Source organism: Drosophila hydei, unplaced genomic scaffold (assembly GCF_003285905.1).
Source record: "Drosophila hydei strain 15085-1641.00,03,60 unplaced genomic scaffold, DhydRS2 tig00008114-arrow-pilon, whole genome shotgun sequence".
NCBI lineage: Eukaryota > Metazoa > Arthropoda > Insecta > Diptera > Drosophilidae > Drosophila > Drosophila hydei.
Genome location: NW_022045827.1, coordinates 6,755,380 through 6,775,040, shown reverse-complemented (window position 1 = coordinate 6,775,040; position 19,661 = coordinate 6,755,380). Strand labels below are relative to the sequence as shown.

The 19,661-nt window shown below is 39.6% G+C and overlaps 4 protein-coding genes and 1 long non-coding RNA gene across 10 annotated transcripts; 2 read left to right on the top strand and 3 right to left on the bottom strand.

The window, feature by feature from the left end:
- Positions 1-1,359: 1,359 nt before the first annotated feature.
- LOC111601161 lies at positions 1,360-5,877 on the bottom strand. 4 transcript variants are annotated; one of them, XR_002751521.2, is made up of 5 exons: positions 5,809-5,877; positions 4,838-4,973; positions 2,835-3,143; positions 1,751-1,832; positions 1,360-1,682 (listed from the first exon to the last, which is right to left on the bottom strand). It is a non-coding gene; the product is annotated as an uncharacterized LOC111601161 (long non-coding RNA). The 4 variants fall into 4 exon arrangements; XR_002751522.2 differs by lacking the exon at positions 5,809-5,877 and adding an exon at positions 5,595-5,670; XR_002751524.2 differs by lacking the exons at positions 4,838-4,973; positions 5,809-5,877 and adding an exon at positions 4,036-4,054.
- A 1,681-nt stretch (positions 5,878-7,558) lies between these two features.
- Positions 7,559-9,686, bottom strand: LOC111601167. The gene has a single exon (XM_023317645.2). The coding sequence runs from the start codon at positions 9,476-9,478 to the stop codon at positions 7,559-7,561; it is 1,920 nt and encodes a 639-aa protein (XP_023173413.2). The 5' UTR covers positions 9,479-9,686.
- Positions 9,687-9,996: 310 nt separating this feature from the next.
- Positions 9,997-11,183, top strand: LOC111601194. Of its 3 annotated transcripts, none has more exons than XM_023317681.1 (2): positions 9,997-10,086; positions 10,813-11,183. In XM_023317681.1, exons 1-2 carry the CDS (start codon positions 10,059-10,061, stop codon positions 11,124-11,126), a joined length of 342 nt encoding a protein of 113 aa, XP_023173449.1. In that variant the 5' UTR covers positions 9,997-10,058; the 3' UTR covers positions 11,127-11,183. The 3 variants fall into 3 exon arrangements, with proteins under 3 accessions (XP_023173449.1, XP_023173450.1, XP_023173448.1); XM_023317682.1 differs by having other exon boundaries at positions 10,068-10,086; positions 10,817-11,183; XM_023317680.1 differs by lacking the exon at positions 9,997-10,086 and adding an exon at positions 10,691-10,758.
- A 1,123-nt stretch (positions 11,184-12,306) lies between these two features.
- LOC111601180 (phospholipase A1 member A) lies at positions 12,307-14,063 on the top strand. The gene is made up of 4 exons (XM_023317658.2): positions 12,307-12,429; positions 12,484-12,834; positions 12,896-13,330; positions 13,393-14,063. The coding sequence occupies exons 1-4, from the start codon at positions 12,390-12,392 to the stop codon at positions 13,989-13,991; spliced, it is 1,425 nt and encodes a 474-aa protein (XP_023173426.2). The 5' UTR covers positions 12,307-12,389; the 3' UTR covers positions 13,992-14,063.
- A 114-nt stretch (positions 14,064-14,177) lies between these two features.
- Positions 14,178-19,495, bottom strand: LOC111601176 (aspartate--tRNA ligase, mitochondrial). The gene is made up of 8 exons (XM_023317655.2): positions 19,355-19,495; positions 18,937-19,102; positions 18,675-18,867; positions 17,796-18,293; positions 17,561-17,739; positions 17,193-17,282; positions 15,671-17,131; positions 14,178-15,604 (listed from the first exon to the last, which is right to left on the bottom strand). The coding sequence occupies exons 3-8, from the start codon at positions 18,862-18,864 to the stop codon at positions 14,603-14,605; spliced, it is 3,420 nt and encodes a 1,139-aa protein (XP_023173423.2). The 5' UTR covers positions 18,865-18,867; positions 18,937-19,102; positions 19,355-19,495; the 3' UTR covers positions 14,178-14,602.
- Between the last annotated feature and the right edge of the window lie 166 nt (positions 19,496-19,661).

Genomic DNA, 19,661 nt, shown 5'->3' with positions numbered 1-19,661 from the left:
GCATTCTTGAAGCTTAAAGTTTTTATTTTGGGCTTTAGCCAAAAACCCAAATTCGAGTAACATGCAAATGAACTTCAAGTGGAAATCGCGAGGGTCTCTCGAATGTGGTCAGTGCCCACTATTGTGCAAGCTGACATTACAATGCAAGTTTTGGAGGCAGTAGCACAGCGGCCGCTTGCCTCTACCTGGCTTACTTGCAACTTTTGCTGGCCCAAAGTGCACGGTAATTGATAGAGCTAATACGCCAAGTTACCAGTGTGCATCTAGGTCAATTATATAATGATACAGTTAATCTCTGTTATATATGTTTCTAAAAGTGACAAATTTGAAGGGTGTCAAATTTAAAGGTTCTGGTGAAACTCAAAAGAAGATCAAGAAAGCTTCAATTAATTTTAAACATCTTAAATATAAAGTACTTTATGGTAAGTTTTATGGAAATGTAAGGAAAAGTCTTCTTGAAATTGATCAAATATATTTTAGCAGCAATCATAGATCTGAACATTTAAAATAATTTAAATTTTCTAACTATTCTGTAATGCATTTTTAATGTTTTCTTTTTTTATTATTGCAAGCCCTATGAAGCCTATTTAGTCAGTACTATTATCAACTTTATAACTTAGTCAGCAATAACTATTTCAAATAATTAATTAGAGAACCTAAACATAAGTCTTCATCTCTAGTGAATTCCAACTACATCTCTCATGGGAAGCTTCCAACGCTAATGAGAAATTCATGCCATTTGTCAAAATGATAGCGTAATCAGTGAAGCGAAAAGGTGAGGCAATCAAAAAAAGTATGCGCTGTAAAAGTAATCAAAAGCATAAACGGAAATTACGCAGTTTCCGGCTTGATACAAAAATATATAATTTTCTATATTTTTATTGCTTGTATTTTAGCGGCATCATTTTTCTTCAACTCCAAATTATTATTTATTTCATTTATTTTAATAATTATAATTTGAATAGAGGTATTTTTAGAATGAGCTGCGATATCTTATTTTGAAATGAGAATAATTATTTTAGATACTAATGAAAGTAAATTAAATTAAATTATAAATGATAGCTATGGGCTATCGCCAATTGGCGAGTATGAGAAGATTTAAATGGCCTAGTGGCAAAAGTTGTATTGCAGAGAATAGTCAAGTTTTGAAAGGGAAACAAACTCTTGCAACTCTCCCAACTCTTCTTGCATACTAAACATAATTTAATAAATTTAATTCAATAATTTAAAAAAAAAATGATTTAATTAAAGCTCTAAAGCTAGCCCAAACCAGAAAATAAATCATGTTTTTTTGCTTTTTTTGTTATTTTATTCCTGCTTTTTTGTTGTTATTTTTTGTTGCATTTTGTTGCTTGTGCAGCTGTTGGTCTTGTTGTTATTTACGAAAAAATGCAAATAGAATTAAATAAAGATCTTACATATTATGTGCAAAGTGTTAAACAATGAAATACATAATTTTCCTATGTGCGCCATGAGCTGTTGTTGTTGCTGTTCGTGTTGTTGTTGTTGCAATACACATTTATACTGTACATTATGGTCAATTAATTATTAATTGAATAAATTCCATTGCGAAACGAAAATGTTGCCTGTTAATATTTATGATTAGAGCAGATGACGCCAAGGCCGTGCCGGCTATAAAAGTTGAGAATGTCCCAAACGTTTCAATTGGATCGCCCGAATGACTGCAATATATAAATAAATACAAATATGTTATATTTAAATATGTGTATTCGAACCAAATGGAACTCACCGGATCACACATTTCCTCTGGCGATACAAAGCCCCCAATCGAACCGAGCAGCTGCTCTTATTGCCTGCAGCTTTGACGTCATCTGCAGAGGAAGTCAGAATCAAATAAGAATGTCCAATAAGAACACTTGTTACAAACAAGCCAAATGGCCTGAGCAGCAATATATTTAGTTTTAAATGCAAAAATTATTGCCCGCAATCGCAAGTCCAAAACAAGTTACTTGAACATGGAAATGCGCTCTTGAAATTGTTTCTTTTGGCAGCCGATATCGAAATTGAATTTGTTGTTTTAAATACAGATATATAAATATAATGGCTTCGTATTCAAGTGGGTAAAACGCATAAACAATAGCCGCAAAAATGTGTTTTTTTTTTTCAATTTATTTTTAGCTAAGATTAAAATCTTGAATTTTTCAGACTAACTATACTTTTCTCTACCAATGCTAAAACAGAATTTTATTTATTCAAAAACTTTTTCCTAATTTCATTCAATTTATAGCAAAAAATCATCAAAAAGGCGTCTGCTTTTTAATGCAATAAATAATTTTATTTTAATGCATTTCGCAAAGATTTGAAAACTTAAAAAAAAATCTAAAGGAAATCAAAAAAATTGTCAACGCTCAAAATATCACGTCGAATTCATTTGACAAATTTCACACGCCGCAATAATATTTCAAAAGCCATTTTATACACATGTATCTACAAATTCAAATATATATATATATATATATATATATATATATATATATATATTCATATGCATATATATAGCATATATATGTATCGTAAGGGAGGTTAGCTCTCTAGTGGGCCATGTCGAAATGTCGCTAAAAAAGATAAAACTTTTTGGAAAATGATTTTTTTAATGTCGCAACTTTTGACAGCGCTGCCAAAAAAATAAACTACAAAAAAAACTGAGCATAGTCATGAGATATATCTAAGGCTGTATATCCATGCTACATTCTTTGCTAATTTAAATAATTAATGTCATAGAACAGCTCATTATGTTCTAAAAAGAAAAAACTTTTTGATTTGCGATGGGCAGCAATAATTTTGAAGATTTTTATTAGTTGGTTTCGACTTACCTGACTTAGGGTACTAATAGAAATCCATTAAATGCTAGCGGCTTAAACGCGCGTAACGCTCTACAAAAAATCCTAGTCGTATGTAATTTGGTATTTATTTTTTCATATTTTAAATTATTGTTTTTGGAATTCAAAATTCAACATGTAAGCATATATCCTTGAATTAGAGTCAAATCATTATTTAGAAAGCGGCTTCGTAGAAGGCATAGAGCAAGAAGAGCAAGAAGGCCAGGATTATGAAGGTGGTAAACAAACTTCTGGCTTCATTCATTTTGTTATTGTCGTTGTTGTTGTTGTTGTTGCTGCTTGCTGGATTTTTATAGAGAAATAAAATTGTAATTAACTAATTAGTCAAGTGGAAAACACCATTAACTATGTATATAGTAATAATATATTGCTTGAGGCTTGCTATATCAATGCACTCTATGATTACACACAGCTTGAGAATTTGCAGGAATCAGCAAACCGTTCGTAGCAAATGGCACGGAATAACTGAGAAACGCACCAAAAAATATTTCTCCACAAACTGGCCTACAATTTTTATCACGAATCAAAATCGGACAGCAGCCAGCAGCCAGCTCATTGGAATTATGGTTTATATATATAAATATACATATAGCCCCTACACATAATCAAACACATATATCTAAATATATTTGAGAGATATATATGGCGGCTGGCCGTACGTATTGGTGTCCAGTTGTTGCGCATATTTTGATGCGGCACACATCGCCGCTATATGTATGTACCACCATACGTATACGCAATATTTATAAGTATGTTTAGATTCCATGTGGATGCGTGTGGGCGCTTGCTTGAGTCTTGACAGCCTTGCCACGGCAACTTCTCCAAAGTTCTCCCAGTTTTCCTCTCTATCTCTCTCCTCTTTTCAATTTCAGCCATCATTCATTCGTGGCGCTGGCAAATTGTTTTCTTTTTTTTTCCGAAATATATTTATTTCTTTGTTATTCGCTGATTGCTTCTATAAGGTTGGGCGACGTGCTACTTTATTTTCCAGGCAGCTGTAGTCAAAATCGCAATTCATATTTATTTTCTTTGGCCAGCTAAATACATTCTTAAATTGCTTGTGCCACATGTTTGTTTGGCTTTTTGAAACATGTCCAAAACATTTCGAGGCACGTAGCCAGGCCGCTGCCCTACATTCGCAGCTAATTGAATTTCTCAAGAGCTATGTGCGTACCTATTTTCAAAATGCATATTTAATTTACTATTTGGAATCGTTTACTTAAGCATGTAATAAGAAATTGCCGAATGTCTAGATGGCATGCCTTTGAAAATTCATGAAAAATTTTTTTGAAACAAAAAAGATAATTTTTCAAATAACTATTTCAAATTCAATTACTAGATACAGAAAGCGTAATAGTCGTTCCCAATCATAAAGTAGCTTTCAAAAGGTTTAGCAGTGACTTTTTGACTTATATATGTAGATATATAAAGGTTAATTTTTATGTCTCTAGTGAGCGTGTACAGTTCCCTCAGTTCAGAGTTTGTACTACAAATTGACTCAATCTTTTTCTAATTTGCCACGCCTACTGTGAGCATACTAATTTATTCTTATGTGTTCTTAATACTTGATCTATAAATTTATATATCTTTGTATACCCAAATATATATCTTTGTGTATACCTACAAAGATATTTATCCTACTTTCCCAGCTCTCTAAATTTCATACAAACTTATGCATAAATTACTCCTAGCCAATATACCCTTTAGCAATTTCTGAGCGAGTATGAATGTATATTTAGCTGTTATACACACTTCTCACATCCGATTCCAATCAATTTGATTTGCTTAAGGGTCTTTTGAAGTCAGACTACATTTTATAGTTTTTTTTTTTTTGTCTTTAAGTACCATAAATTCTTATCAAAATACATTTTTAATTAGCAAAAATTTTTAACCTAAAATTTTTAAACCCATTAAAATTCATCCTTACTCACTTTAAGTCACTTAGTTTTCCCTTTCTAATCGTAAGCTACACTCACCTTTGCTCTATGCCCCAGCCATGGAGTCTGTGTTATTTACAACACTGCATAGATGATCCAGAGGAAGAACAGCAAAATGGCCAAAATGCCGAAGGTGGTAAACAGATTCGTAGCCTCATTCATTTTTATTCAAGCGCTATAAATAGATGTTGAGAAAGGAAATTAATAAATGATTAAGGCATAATATTAGAGTCCAATTGGATAGTTTTATCTGCTCAGACAACCTCGCAAAGGTCAGGCAATTATAATATTAGATCGCGCGTGATCATTTCATATACAAACTAAACACTAAAAAGGCGCCCATTAATTTTCAAAAACACATATCATTTTGTTTTTAAATTATACAACTTGTTTTATTTTATTATTTTATTTCTTTTTATATGCATATAAAAAACGTAAGAAAATTTTATTCAAACGGGCGACAGTCTCTATATAGACGAGTATACTATATATATACTATATATACTATATATATTTATATATATTTTTATTTCATGTTTTGCATTAATTTCTATTTTTTTTATTTATTTGTATTTTTGTTGTTGCGCTGTTGATAGAGCAATCAAAATGTCTGTCTGTAGTACATATAGCAGAAATATTGTTGGCATAATAATTCCAGCTTTATGGATTGGAACAGTTCCAAATATTTCTCGATAAATTTATTAGCACGGCACACTTAAATTCGATTGGGATTATGCAAAGAAATTTCACTCGACACAAGATTATTTAATGAATATTGGATGGGCCTTGGGGTTACCTGGATACGTTTTAAATTATTTTTTAGTTTTAGTTTTATTTTTTTGCGGACTATTTGCGCTATTAACTGCAGCGAGGCTTTGGCCCAACTAAAATCGATTCACGCACTTGGCCACTGGGTTGCGCAAAATATAGCAAAAATTAAAATACTTTGCGATGCTAAACATTGGCGTGAAAGTATCTATAAAATAGAAAGAACACACACACACACTCACATTTGGATGTTGGATATTTCGGCAAAGAACGGCACTCAAGAGAAAAACGTTGCGCTGTCAACTGACAAGTGGAAAATGAAAATATGTCTGTGTGTATATGTAATTATATAGTGGAAAAAAGTCTTCTTGCTTTGCTTTGGCTTGGTTCGGTTTCCAAAGAGCACATGGGCCAAAGCGAGACCCCAATAGAAATTGTTGCTTGGAACATGCTTTAAAGTTTAACGAAAATCCACATCGAAAATAAATAAAATAAATTTTCTTAGCCGCTTTGACAGTTTGCGAGCAGCCGCAGCCGCTAAAAAATAAATAAAACAAAAATTATAAAAATATATAAAACATAATGGAAAATAGTAGAACAATGCTTTTTGCATGAAAAATAGTTCAAATACTATATTATATAAACATTTTCCAAACATGTTTGTTTCGAAACATGCGAATCGTGTCACTCGCAAGTCTTTTGTTTCAGTTTTTCAGGTGCAAAAGAACCTCCCTCAGATGACGTTATCTAAAACATACCACAAAAGTCGCGATGACGTTGTCGAATGTCATTAAAATTCATATGATTTGAGCTAACACATAAATTCTCAGCTTTAGCTGTGAAGATTTTGAACACCCAAAGCAAAAATACTAGCAAATACGCAGAACTGTATATACTGTATATACTATATCTTATGTACTATAAGTTAGAGACTCCGCCCACGCTTTCGTAAACAATTTGACGCATAATGTGGACCATGTCTCCATGCCAATAGTGAGTACCTGACAGTTGTCATTAACTCAATTTGAAAATGCACTGCGCAAATGTTGGAAATGAACTCTAGAAAAATAACAATACACAAAAATAAATGTATATATACATATGTATGTCGAAATCATGTGCATAATGACTGAAACAATTACTGACAAATGTTCGGAAATATTTCAGGTTCAATGATCACGAAATATTGAAAACATTTCATTTGACATCCAGTCGAGAAATGGAAAAAAAGAAAAGAGTCGAAAGCTGAAAGTAGAGAAATACTAAATTTAAAATTTATTTATATTATTATTCTAATACTTTTGTATATTTATATATTTTATATTATATATTTATTCTAATTGTATTTAATTTTAAACATACTTAGAAATTATAAAATCATTTTAACCATTGAATACTAAAACATTTTTTAAGCAATCTTTTTATAGCATTTGGCACATTTGGCAAACGAATTGAAATTTTAAAATATAAAAAATTTATAAAAATACATATATATAAATATTTGTAAATAATTAAAGTAATTTATATATTTTTTATATCATTTTCAACTAAAATTAATTGTATTTAAAATTTTTAATTATTTAATTATTAAATTTTAAATAAAAATTAAGTAGTTTCTATGTTTAGAACTAAATATTATTAAATATGAAAATTAAATTTTCAAAAAATAATTGAATTTAACAATAATAAAATTTACAAATACTAATCAAGAAAATAATTTTTATATTAAGAAAAAGTAATTAAATTTACAAATATAAAAATGCATAAAAATTTAAGTTTTTACATATATACATACATATTTACATATATACATATATATATTTATTTAATATTTAATAATATTTAAAAAATATGCACATTAAAAATAAAAAGAAAAATAAATAAAAATTAAATATATTTTTTTTTATAGTTTTTATTTTATTATTATCTTAAGTAACATTAATTATTATTTATCTTAAATAACATTAATTAATTCTAAGAATTTCCATTTGACTATTCACATCTGTTTATCATACACTTTGCAGGAGGATTCATTTGTGCCTCCGGCTCACATTTGAAGGCGGCCTGAAACTCTGGCATATTCATATAGCCCCGATTGAGCTGCGCCGCAAAGATCTCATCGTGGCGATTGCACAACTGCTGCGCAACCGCATAGAAGAGTATGCGATGCTCGTCGAGGCCGAAGTATTGCAGCACAAACTGTTCGGCAAACACGAATCGCTCGCCCTGCAGCCAGAAGCGATAGTCCCGCAGAGCTGCCTGAAACGAGCGATGGAAATGAAAGACATTTGCCACCTCATGCGTGCTCAACGGACGATAGATGGCCGCCTGCTGCACATCGTAGCGCTGCTGCGTCTGTCGCTCCAGGCAGTCGAGTGCCGTATAATAGCCGTCGGTATCTTGCAGCAGGCGCGACTCGCGCCAAAGCTCCAGGCCCTGCGTGGCATAGTAATGATACATGGGCCGGTGCAGCGAGAGCAGCACAAAGTGTAGAAAGTGGCGCAGGAAGTAGGCGGATTGCTGCACATCTTCCGCATCCACATACGGTGACTGGAAGCTGTGCCGCAGTTGAGCGCGTCGCAGCTGCAGCAAGTTGCCGTAAAAGTAATACGGCTTGAAGTGCACCTGGCCATACCTCGAGGTTAGCTCAGTGATGTTGAGATAGTGCTGGGCATGCGCCTGCAGCAGGCGTGCCACCTGCAATTCACGGCGCTCCACAGACGCCGGCAACAGATGGCCATACCAGTCCCGACTGCCCAGCGTGGAGCGTCGGCGCTGCTGGAAGCGCGTGGTGTGCAACTGGTACATGGCCAATGCCACATCCCGTGTCAGCTGTGGAGCCAGCACATGCCATTGCCAATACTCGGCATGCAGCAGACGCTCAAACTCCGTGGCCAGCTCAAAGCAATCCTCGTAGACCAAACGCTGCTGCGCCTGCCACAGCACATAGTTGTAGACAATGCGCGGCTCAGTCTGACGCAGCACGCTCCACGCCCGTGTGATGCGTGCCACATTCACGGGCAGCTTGCGTGCCGTTGCCAGTTCCTGTTCCGTAAAGTTGAGCAGGCTAAAGAAGCTTTGCATATAATCCATGGTATTGTCGTCCAGCTCCAGCTGCTCCTGCCCAGGTGCCGGTGTGCTCTGCCGTTCTCTCTGGCCCTCGGTCAGGCTATTGGCCAAAGGCAGCTCACCGCGCATGCCACGGCACAGCATGCGCATCTCATGCGCCACAATGTGCGCCACCTGGGCATGACGACCCGTCAGAACGTCTGACATGCTCGCCTTGAACTCCCGCTGACTGGGACACGGCAGCTCTTGTATGGGCGCCACATAGATGGTCTGCTCGGCAAAGTAGATGTGCAGCAATGTGGGCAGACCATGCGCCGCCAGCTGCGCAGCCAGCTGTATCCAATTGAGCTGCCCATCCAGCTGCTGGCGCTGCCATTGATGACGCAGAAATGGCCAGCCCGCGAGCACCACCTGGTGGGCAGCTAGGAATGGCACCTGCTCTAGCATGTGCTCCAGGTGCGCGTGCTGCTGCCCTCGCATCCTGCACTCGCCGTACAATTGGGCCAGCAATTTGCCCGGCAACGTTTGAAAGTTTTCATGCTGCACCTGAAAGAATTGCATGCGATCCTGCAGGTTATACAGAAATGGAGGCAGTGCATCATCTGGATCCGGCGCCTGGCCCAGCGCTCCAAAGTTTCCGCATGCGTGTGCATAGAAATCGTCACAGGGCTCAATGCTCTCATTTCTCAGTGCCACCAACTGCTGCAGATTTCGCTTGTACAATCGGGTAAAAAATTTGGCTGCCTCGTCCTGCTCCTCCGTGGTTGCTTCTGCTGTCGCCTGTTGGCCATGTACCAGGCGCATGGCCATAAGCAGCATTGGCAGCTGCCATTGCCAGCGCATTTTGCTCACCCGAACGCTAGACGTAACGCGCGCGTACTACGTCTCGAAATCGAAGCTGGAGGCAACTCGCGACTGATAAGCCCCCGCCCGAGTAGATGTGGAGCATAGTGCCCAGATTGTGACGTCCACCAAACAAATGATAGCACATGCCTCTTGCCTCTAACGCCTTGACCTTACAGATTTCCGCTCTAGCGAAATAGACGCAGAAAATGTCAACAATCTATTACTCACTGCCAGGTATTAACCGGCGTTGCACGGCTCAAATTAAAAGTTTGGATTGCAGTTATTTGCGGTAGATTTAGAAGCTTAATTTTATAAGCCCGGGCCCTGATACTGTAGTGCATTTTAATTTTATTAAAATTATTAGAAGCAGATATGTGTTTGGAACCTTATAAAATATATATATTTCTCTGACTAGCATCGACAGCCGAGTCAATCTAGCCCAATCTGTCATTCTGCCTTCAATCTTAAAACTTAATTAGGTCCTTCTTTAGCACGCGCCACATCATCGATAGGTTTTTCATTTCCCTTAAGTCGATTAAAAACGCTATCGAAGTACAGTTATTTGAGCACGTTTCATATGTATAAGGAGTTTCTCAGCAAATTTGGTAATTAGATTAGTCTAAGCTAAATACACATTTTAAATATTTCACAATTTAGATACCTCTATAAACATTCAGAACATGGACATATTTTAATATCAGACAATTTTTTCTATTGGATTTTAGTTGAAAAGTGCTTGTGTATACAGAGTATTTTCAACTCAAATACTCTTTAATATAATGAAAAGAGTATATTAGCTTGTCCGTCAGTTTGTATGAATTTATTTTGTTGCCGATGAAGTTAGAGACTTAAGAGTTAGGACTCGTCTAAAGATTTTGTTTAGAATTTTTTGAAGTGCTTACAGAGAACGAAGTAAATTCTGATTTACTATAATTATAATTTGTTCAGCATAAATTCATATATAATTTAAGAATCTATATTAGCACAGAATAATCAATATAGAAAGTCAATATCAAGGTCGTATTTACGCGCACCTGTATTTCCAAAACCTTTGTGGACCTCTGCTACAGTTCGACTGCAAATAAGAAAAACAATGTTTCCAGCTAACGTCCATATATATTAATGAGCTTTTTTCAAATAGATTTCAAAATTTTACGTTACGCGGAGCATGGTAAATTGTAAAACTAACATATGTTTCCGTTATCGAAGCATGAACGCGTATTTTGCAGTTGGTTTCACCCGACTGCAATATTCCTGCTTGTTTTCTAATAACTCAAGTATATGAAAATTAAGCACATAAATTAGACAACCTTGACTTTTCATTCATTCAGTCAGATTTGCTGTAATGGAGAATACAAAGAGTAGCGTCGAGGAGTCCCAAACCCCTGGAGAAATCGAGCAAAATGAGAAAACCCAGAAAACTGAGGAAGCCGAAGATGATGAGGATAATACATCTCAAACAGATGAAGATGCCCGCCTCGATTTGAGCTTCGAAACAACGGAATATCTAAAGTTTTTAAAGCGTAAACTTAAGAGTTATCCACTACATATTAAAAATATAATCAAGCTGGAGATCAAACGCATACTATCTGGAGCTGATAACGGGTTACTCGAAAAGCCAGAAGATATCAATTGTCCAGAGTGAACACAGAGAAAAAACTTTATAAATCTAAAAAACTTCAACTGTGAATCAATCATTTACCAAGACTGAATAAATATATAATAAAATTATAATAATATTACGCCTTCAGATCGTTTATATATATAGTATATTTATATATATATCCAGATATAACTTGTTGCGCGTGTCAAACTTGAAAAGTCTTCATAAATTTGACAATGTTGCTAAACTAAGTTATAAATAAATTAATGGAAGCTGCCATCAGATCATCTCCCTCAGAGATGAGAGAGAGAGAGGAAGAGAGAGAACGGGAGAATGTCAGAGATGTCGCTCGTTTAGGCGCTAATGCTTGTTCCATTGGCTTCCATTTTGCTTGACATTCCATGGCGGTTCTATGTCGAAAAGATTATTAGTGCCCCTGAAAATATAGACAGCAACTATACGTATAAAACTTGTGTATATACATAGCTATATATATAGCTATATATCTATATATATGCTATAAAGCCATCTACTGTGGGCGTTGCCAGCCACACGCAGCGATAATAAATTGAGAAACTATAGAAATTGGCCAAAAGCTAAACTATGTCCAGAGGACAGGCCTGGCATCAATTAATAAATCAATTGTATAGCTGCTGCATACCACTAATAATCCCGTAGTGCTCCAATTAAGTTAACTCAGGCTAGATTTCAAGCAGGTAAATAAAAACAAACCCAATTTTAAGTGTGTTGACGCGGGTCGGGAATGTATTTATTAATATTTATATATATATATATATTTAACTGGCATTGTCTTAAAGCGCTTAAGCCGTAAGCCTATAGAGCCGACGCTCCATATATGTCTTAAGGGTTTGTGGGCTATAAAAGCTGCAGACAAGCAACATTAAGCGATCGTTAGCTTCTTTTTTTTTGCTGTGCGACGTGCTTAACTTTTTACACTACGTACTTATTGAAACAACAAACACGTACGCAGCACAACAGGTGTGCGTGTGTGTGTGAGTGCAAATAAAGTTTAGGTCTGCATTGGTCTCTCAGCACTTTAATTCACAGTTAGCTAATCCTCTGACTCTCAATGTTTTCACTTTTTTCATGCTCAACTCTCACTTTGCACACACACACACACACACACACACCCACACACTCTTAGACTCGCTGCCCAGCACATTGGCCAAATTGGTCAACGGCTTGAAGCCCGGCATTCAGTTTCTCCAACATTTTCGGACAGGGCACAGCTAGCAACGCTTTAATTGTTAATAAATTGAGAAAATAATAGCAACAACTTGGAAGATGAATTGCAGGCTGTTGGCCCTAGTTTGCCTGTGCTTAGGTAACTCCTCAAGTCTTTACACTTATGTCACACTAAATTCCACTATTTCTATAGCTTCGACTTGCCAAGGCGGCTCGGTCTTTGATTTCGTCACACAGTCAGCTGCAGCAGCGGACAATGCGACAACAACTGCTGCGCCTGCGGCAGCAAAGCCTGTTGGCAATCGTGATATAACTGTGGGACCCTGCAAATGGGCCATAGGACGCAGCTGTCCCGATCCCGATGTCAAATATTATATTTATACGCGCCGCAATGTCATGGATCGCCAGAGTCTGCACATTGATGCGACGGCCGAGCAATCCAATCTCACCAATTCCTATTTCAATCCCAAGTTTCCAACCAAGATACTCATACACGGCTACAACTCCGACATGTTTCTGAGTCCGCTGCAACAAATGCGAGATGGTGAGTCAATAAAGTGACAAATTGGAATCAGTAATAGAAACATATTTGGTATGCGTTATAGAATACTTAGCCAAGGCGGACTACAACATAATCTATGTGGACTGGAGTGTGCTGTCGCCGGGACCTTGCTATATAAGCGCTGTGCACAACACGCGGCAAGCGGGCGCCTGTGCTTCGCAGCTGATTGAGCGTCTGGTGGAGACAGGCAATACGGATATACACATCATTGGCTTCTCGCTGGGCGCCCAGGTGCCCAACTATATAGCACGCAATTTGAAGTCCTTTCAGCTGCCACGTATCACAGGACTGGATCCGGCGATGCCACTCTTCATTACTGCCGGCCTCAATGACAAGCTGGATCCGAGCGATGCAGGATTTGTCGATGTGATACACACGAATGCGCTGGTGCAGGGCAAACTGGAGCGTTGCGGTCACGCTGATTTCTATATGAATGGCGGCATTTCACAGCCAGGATGCTCAAAGCCACAGTGGATGAGTGGGTGCAACTCTGAAAGGGAATATAAAAAAATGAATTTAACTCGTGAATATTTCTTCTAGATTCATTTGCCTGCAGCCATCAGCGCGCAACGGCCTATTACCTCGAGTCCATACGCTCACCCAAAGGATTCTGGGGCTGGGCCTGCAGCGGCTACATCTCCTATCTGCTGGGCATGTGTCCGCCCACAAACTATCTGCTGGAGGCCGGCGAAAATATACGACCCGGCACGCGTGGCATGTTTCTAATAGACACCAACGACACCTCGCCTTATGCGCTGGGCAAGTGGACGGATCTGCCCACGCTTGGCGTCAAGCGTCCACGAACACCTCCGTTGCCACAACGCATACCAACGCCGAATGTCGATCCATTGCTGCAGCACATCGATCAGTTTGGCAAGCTGGCCTCCAATTTCAATAACCTGCCCAGCACACCTGATATTCACGATCTCTATGAGCACTGGACCAGCTACAGTCCGCCACAACTCACAGACAACGAGAGCGACGACTTGATCGAGGAGCAGGATTTAGGCTCAGGTGAATTTATAGAAGTGCTCGACGATCGTCAACTGAATAGGCCACTAAACTGGTGGGATTACAGACGCAATCTTACCTATGGATACATAGACAATGATATATTCAGCATGCCAAACGTGCACTAACTGAACAACGCAAATACTTAGCTCCCTTCCCTTGCCCCTAGCCCATTGAGGATCTGAAAGAGACTCTTATGAATATGACATTCCAGCGAATGATGTCTTAATTTAACTAGATATAAGTAGTAAAAAAGCTTACAAAATAGTCCAGGACTGTAATGAGTGCCCCTACTATTGATAGTAGTAAATGCGTTTCTATCTTAATTGATTTATTGTATTTTTAAACAAATCGCAATACAATAGCAGTTCGTATATAATTATATTGTAAATTGTAATAAATCGCCATATATGTATATAATTAATAATGGACTTACGAATGTTGGTGGGCGTGCGCGTGAGGTGCGTCCGCAATGGGAGTGGAGATTAGATGGGTTAACTAAACCAGTGGACACTAAATCGCGCCCCATTGGCATTTACAATACAATTTGATAGGAGCTGCCCTCCTGCCTCGGTACCGCCCTATATGGGGTTGACTGGCAATAGAGCGGTGGCATCTTGATTGGTGTTGTTGGCATCCTGCAACGCCATTACATGTTTTATTATTTGAGCTTATGGATAAAATGCTAAGTCGTATCTTTAATTCCGCGCTGCTCTGGTTGCTCGCGACCCGATGCGTCCTACACTTTTTTCTTGACCACGCGTTTGGCGCGCGTCGCTGGTCCAGCGGCAGCAGTCGTGTCTGTTGTCGGTGCTGACGTTTCGTCTGCGATAACATTTTCAGATTTGATGGCTGATTCTAGCAAGTCTGTGGCTGGCGTTGCCGTCTCATCAACTTTATCGTTCGTGCTTGTGGGCTCTGGCTCTGGCACTGACACTGACACTGACACTGGCTCTGGCTCTGACTTTGGCTCTGTCTTTGGCTCTGCCTCTGGCTCTGGCACTGTCGCTGGCACTTCTTCAGTGGGCTCGTTTTTCACATCAACATCCATCGTGGTGTGCTCAGTATCGCTAGTGCCCGACATGGGCGATGGTGGAGCACGCATGGCATCTGGATCATCGTCCTCCTGTGAGTTCGCTGTATCATTGTTGCTTGCACCGTCCTCTCCCGCTTCAACCTCCTGTATGGTGATGTGGTAGAGTTTCATATCCTCATCTGAAATGGGCACCGGTGCATTAGAGAGCGGATCCCGTCCGTTGAGGGACTTAGGGAATGCAATCACATCGCGTATGGAACGCGCACGACATAATATAGCTATAAGACGATCCAGACCCAGAGCAATGCCCCCATGCGGCGGACAGCCAGACTCCAGAGCGCTTAACAAGTGCGCCAGATGATCGTGGGGGATTTTGAGAACTTGCTCTAATATGAACTGCTGCATATCGCGATCGTGGATGCGCATAGATCCACCGCCCACTTCCTGACCATTAAGGACCAAATCATATGCTTCGGACCGTATGGATTCCAGATTGTCGCAACTGGTGGCAAACTTGTCCAAATCCTCAACAAGCGGCGCCGTGAACGGATGATGCACGCTTTCGAGCTGATTTGTGGCGGGGTTGCGTTCAAATAACGGAAAATCTACGACCCACAGGAAGCGATAGTCGTTTGGTTTTCTAGTTTTTACATTCTCTACAAGAAAATCGTGATAGTCCACTCGAATGCGACCCAGTAGATTGCGCTGTGGAGAGTAATGAAAGGCTAAGTTAGGTCTCATTTGAAAATGAAAATGATTTGTTTCACTAACCGTCTCCACTTTGGGTCCAATACACAGGAAAAGCAAATCGTTTTCCTCCAGATCAAATTTCTCAATAATCTCAGTGGCCACCTCGGTGCCCAGCAACTTAGTCAGTCTCTCCTGCACGTCCTTGGCAAAGTTAAACTTGCGTACGAAGAGCGTGCCAGAGAAGACCTTGCTCAGACTCTCGTAGTGCTTACGTGCGGCACCATTCCAGAAGGCTTCGCTGGAACGCACCACAATAGCATAGGCGCTAAAGTCATTATATTTGCCCTTGAAGTTTTCACTCTTCTCGATAATATCCGAGACGTTGTTAAGCAGAAAACCAAAACGTGTGTCCGGCTTATCTGTGCCATATTTCTCCATGGCCTCTTCGTAGGTAATGCGCCTAAACGGCGTCTGCAACTTGGGCAAATGCTTGGGCCACGAGTAGCGCAGAGTTTCCTCAATCAGTTGCATTATATCATCGCGACTAGTGAACGACAATTCAATGTCAAGCTGTGTGAACTCCGGCTGACGATCCGGTCGTGTGGCCTCATCACGATAACATCGCGCCACCTGAAAGTAGCGATCGATGCCGCCCGACATCAGCATCTGCTTGAACTGCTGTGGGCTCTGCACAAGCGAGTAAAAGTGACCCGCCTTGCGTGTTGGTACCACAAACTCCTGAGCACCGCCGGGCGTGCGTCGGAATAACGTTGGCGTCTCCACCTCCACAAAGCCCAAATAGTTAATCAAATATTCGCGCATGCGCATTATAACCGCCGAACGCAAGCGTAAATTATGCTGCATATCATTGAAACGCAAGTCCAAGTAGCGATGCGTGAGCCGCAAGCGTTCGCCGGCTCGATTAAATTTGCGTATCTCGAAGGGGAGATTCTTTTTGGCCGCATTTAGTATGTCGATTTTGTCCGCCTCGATTTCAACATGTCCTGTGGTCATTTTTGGATTAATGGTGGCTGCTGGACGCGGAATAACGGTACCCTCCACGCGTACAATCGATTCTATGGGTACACCCGTTTCGGCATACTCCTCCAGTCCCTTCGTTTTGGGCAAGATTAGCACCTGCGTTTGGCCGTAAGCATCACGCAGTATGAAAAACTTGTTCATGCGCTGAAATTCCAGCCAGCCGCATATGACGACCTTTTCGTTGATTTCATTGGATGTCAGTTCGCCGCAATTGTGCGTGCGATCTGCAAATTTGTTGGTGTCCGCCACCTTTTGACGCTGCTGCTCGACAATGGCCTGAGCTGTGCTTGCTGGAGACGTTTCACTGCCATCCACATCACCCTCCCCATTATTGGCGCTGATCGCATTGCGTGCAGCAGCTGCGGCCTCATCGGCCTCGAGATCATCGATGGACATCTTCTGTAACTTCTCTTTAACTTTGATGGGACCCTCGTAGGGGTCGTCGGGATTTAAAACTTTAACACTGGTCACACTAACTTCCACCGCGCCAGTGTCATATTTCTGCATATACAAACAAATGATATTAATGTATTGAGACATTGAAATATTTATAAACACTTACCAAGTTTATGTTTGCCTTCGGCCTGCTGAGCACTTTGCCAACTATTTGCAATACGGTTTGCTCCGGTGTAGACATAAATGTGTCCATTAGCTGTAAAGAAGATTAAGCTTTATTTATGCATAGAACTACACGTTTTACTAAATTACAAAACTTTCTGCAATTAACTTCAACGAAACACAACAAATATAAGAATTGCATAACTTTCTTAGCGAATATCATTGTATTAGGTTACATTGACTAGAAGAGGAGATCTCCCATACTTCCTTAAACAAATTCTAATACAAATGTTGTTTTCTATATATTCATTTTAACCAATATATACCGCTATTCATACTTATTATATAAGGAAAATATTTATATTTACTCACAGATTGATCTTCGATCATGAGCTGAGTCTGACCGTAGCCATCCTTTAGCTGTAAGAATTTGTTGTTTTTAGTCGATGGTATCCAGCCCACCAAGGTGACTGTTTTGCCGACATCCTCGCGTCGTAGATCATTACAGGTGAGATCGCGGTTTTCAAAGTATTTCAAGATATTCTCGTTCTCTGCAAAATGAGTTATAAAGTCATATCAATTTGATTGATTCAATTCATATACTCACTGGCAATCTTGTACTCTGTGCTGGTGATGCCCAGGCTGCTCTGTTGCTGTGCCATGGTGCTGTAGGTGCGCTTGTCGCCGGCACGTTTCGTGCCGCTAGCTGGAAAATGTATGCTGAGTATGTCCTGCACCTCCACTTCTATTTCGCCTGTGGGCATTGTCTGGTTACACGAATTGTGGGGCCTTCGCATCACTTGGCCCACAATTGTAAGCGTTGTATTTTCTGGCATGTTGTTCATGCGCCGTGCCACTCGCGGATGTTTGTCCTCCAGCACGACCAACTGACAAGCTCCGCCATTACGATCACGCAGCTCGGCAAAGCGATTGACTCGCTTTTTAAACAGTCGCCCTGAAAGTTCCACAAACATGCCGCAGTGATGATTCCGCAACTCTCCACAACTCTGACGCATTGGGTGTGGTGGCTGTGAGTTCATACTAAAATTACTGGCCATTGCGCTCATCAGCTGCATCAAATCGTTGCCCGAGATGTTGGGACCCACTGAGAAAATAATAACATTAAATATGTTAAATATGCTCAAGCTCAAAATTGCCTTCATTTGTAAAACATATACTTAAGTTTAGTTTTCCTACGGAAGCTAACTCCACAGCTCGAGAAATTAAAAATTAATACTGCTCTCCATATCATCTTTTGATAAATATGTGTTGTTAAGTAGAGTAATATTTACATTTAAATTTTAATTTTAATTTTTGTGGGCTTTACAAACTATAAAAAGCTCAATTAACATTTACTTGAGACCTATGACTAGTTATTTATATAATTCTCGTTAATCGACGCAGCTCGTTCTTGACATTTTTGTCGACTGTGCAGAACTTGAATACTGTTGCAATTTATAGTTTCCTGTTGAAATAAGTTACTTACTGTTGAAGGGATTCGGACCAGGGCCGAAATTGTCGTTGTAACCGCCTCCTCCACAACCGCCACCGCCCCAATAGTTGTCAAAGTCATTGTATCCGCCCCCACCACTTCCACCACCGCCGCCACCGTAGCCACCTCCTCCTCCATATCGTCCACCTCCTCCGCCTCCACCGCCGCGATACCGACCGCTCATGATCTGTAGTAAAAAAATAAACGAAACAAACCATGAGATTTGCGCCCTAGCCAATCGGTGCGCCAGACTTACGTGACTACAAACTGCTGCTGCCGCTGTTGGGGCTTTTGCTGCCGGATCGCTGCTGCTGGTGGTGCTGTTTAAGTTAGTTTGTTTTTGCGTTGATTTGGAAGTACTGTAGACCGCTGATGGTTTCCCAATTTGTAGCAGTCTCTGCTGCTGACAACGCCAAACGTTTCTGGAAATTATAAGCATTTTTATTTAAATCGTTGCTTTTTTCACTCGCAAAGTTTGCGCCTTTTGGTAGCCGATAAAAAATTTTTCTTTCCAAAGCACGAGCACCACACACACATTTACAGATAACCTATGTGTGTGTACGCATGTACGTGTTCTTGCTAATGTTGTTGTATGTGTGAGTGTGTGTCTGTGCCGGGCGTCGCGAAAACGCCGATGAGCTATTGACCAATTTGCAATTGGTATTCGCGCTTACCTAAGAAATATTATGTATATCTTTAGCTCAATTTTGGGAGATATCAAATGAACTTAGCTAGTTCAACACACACACATAAATTTGTAGTTTCAACTACAAGTAACTTCCTTTTCTTATGAAAAATAACTCAAATATGTTTTGGCTTGGTTCTGGTGGAGGAGAGAAAAATTAAGTAGAGCAAACACTTATCGATAGTTCAAGCGAAAACATCGATAATTCACGTTAGTGATGAACTATCGCCACTCGACTAATGCTGCTCGTCAATCATCTAAGCCCTTGGAACTAGTTAAAACGCGTATCAAATAAT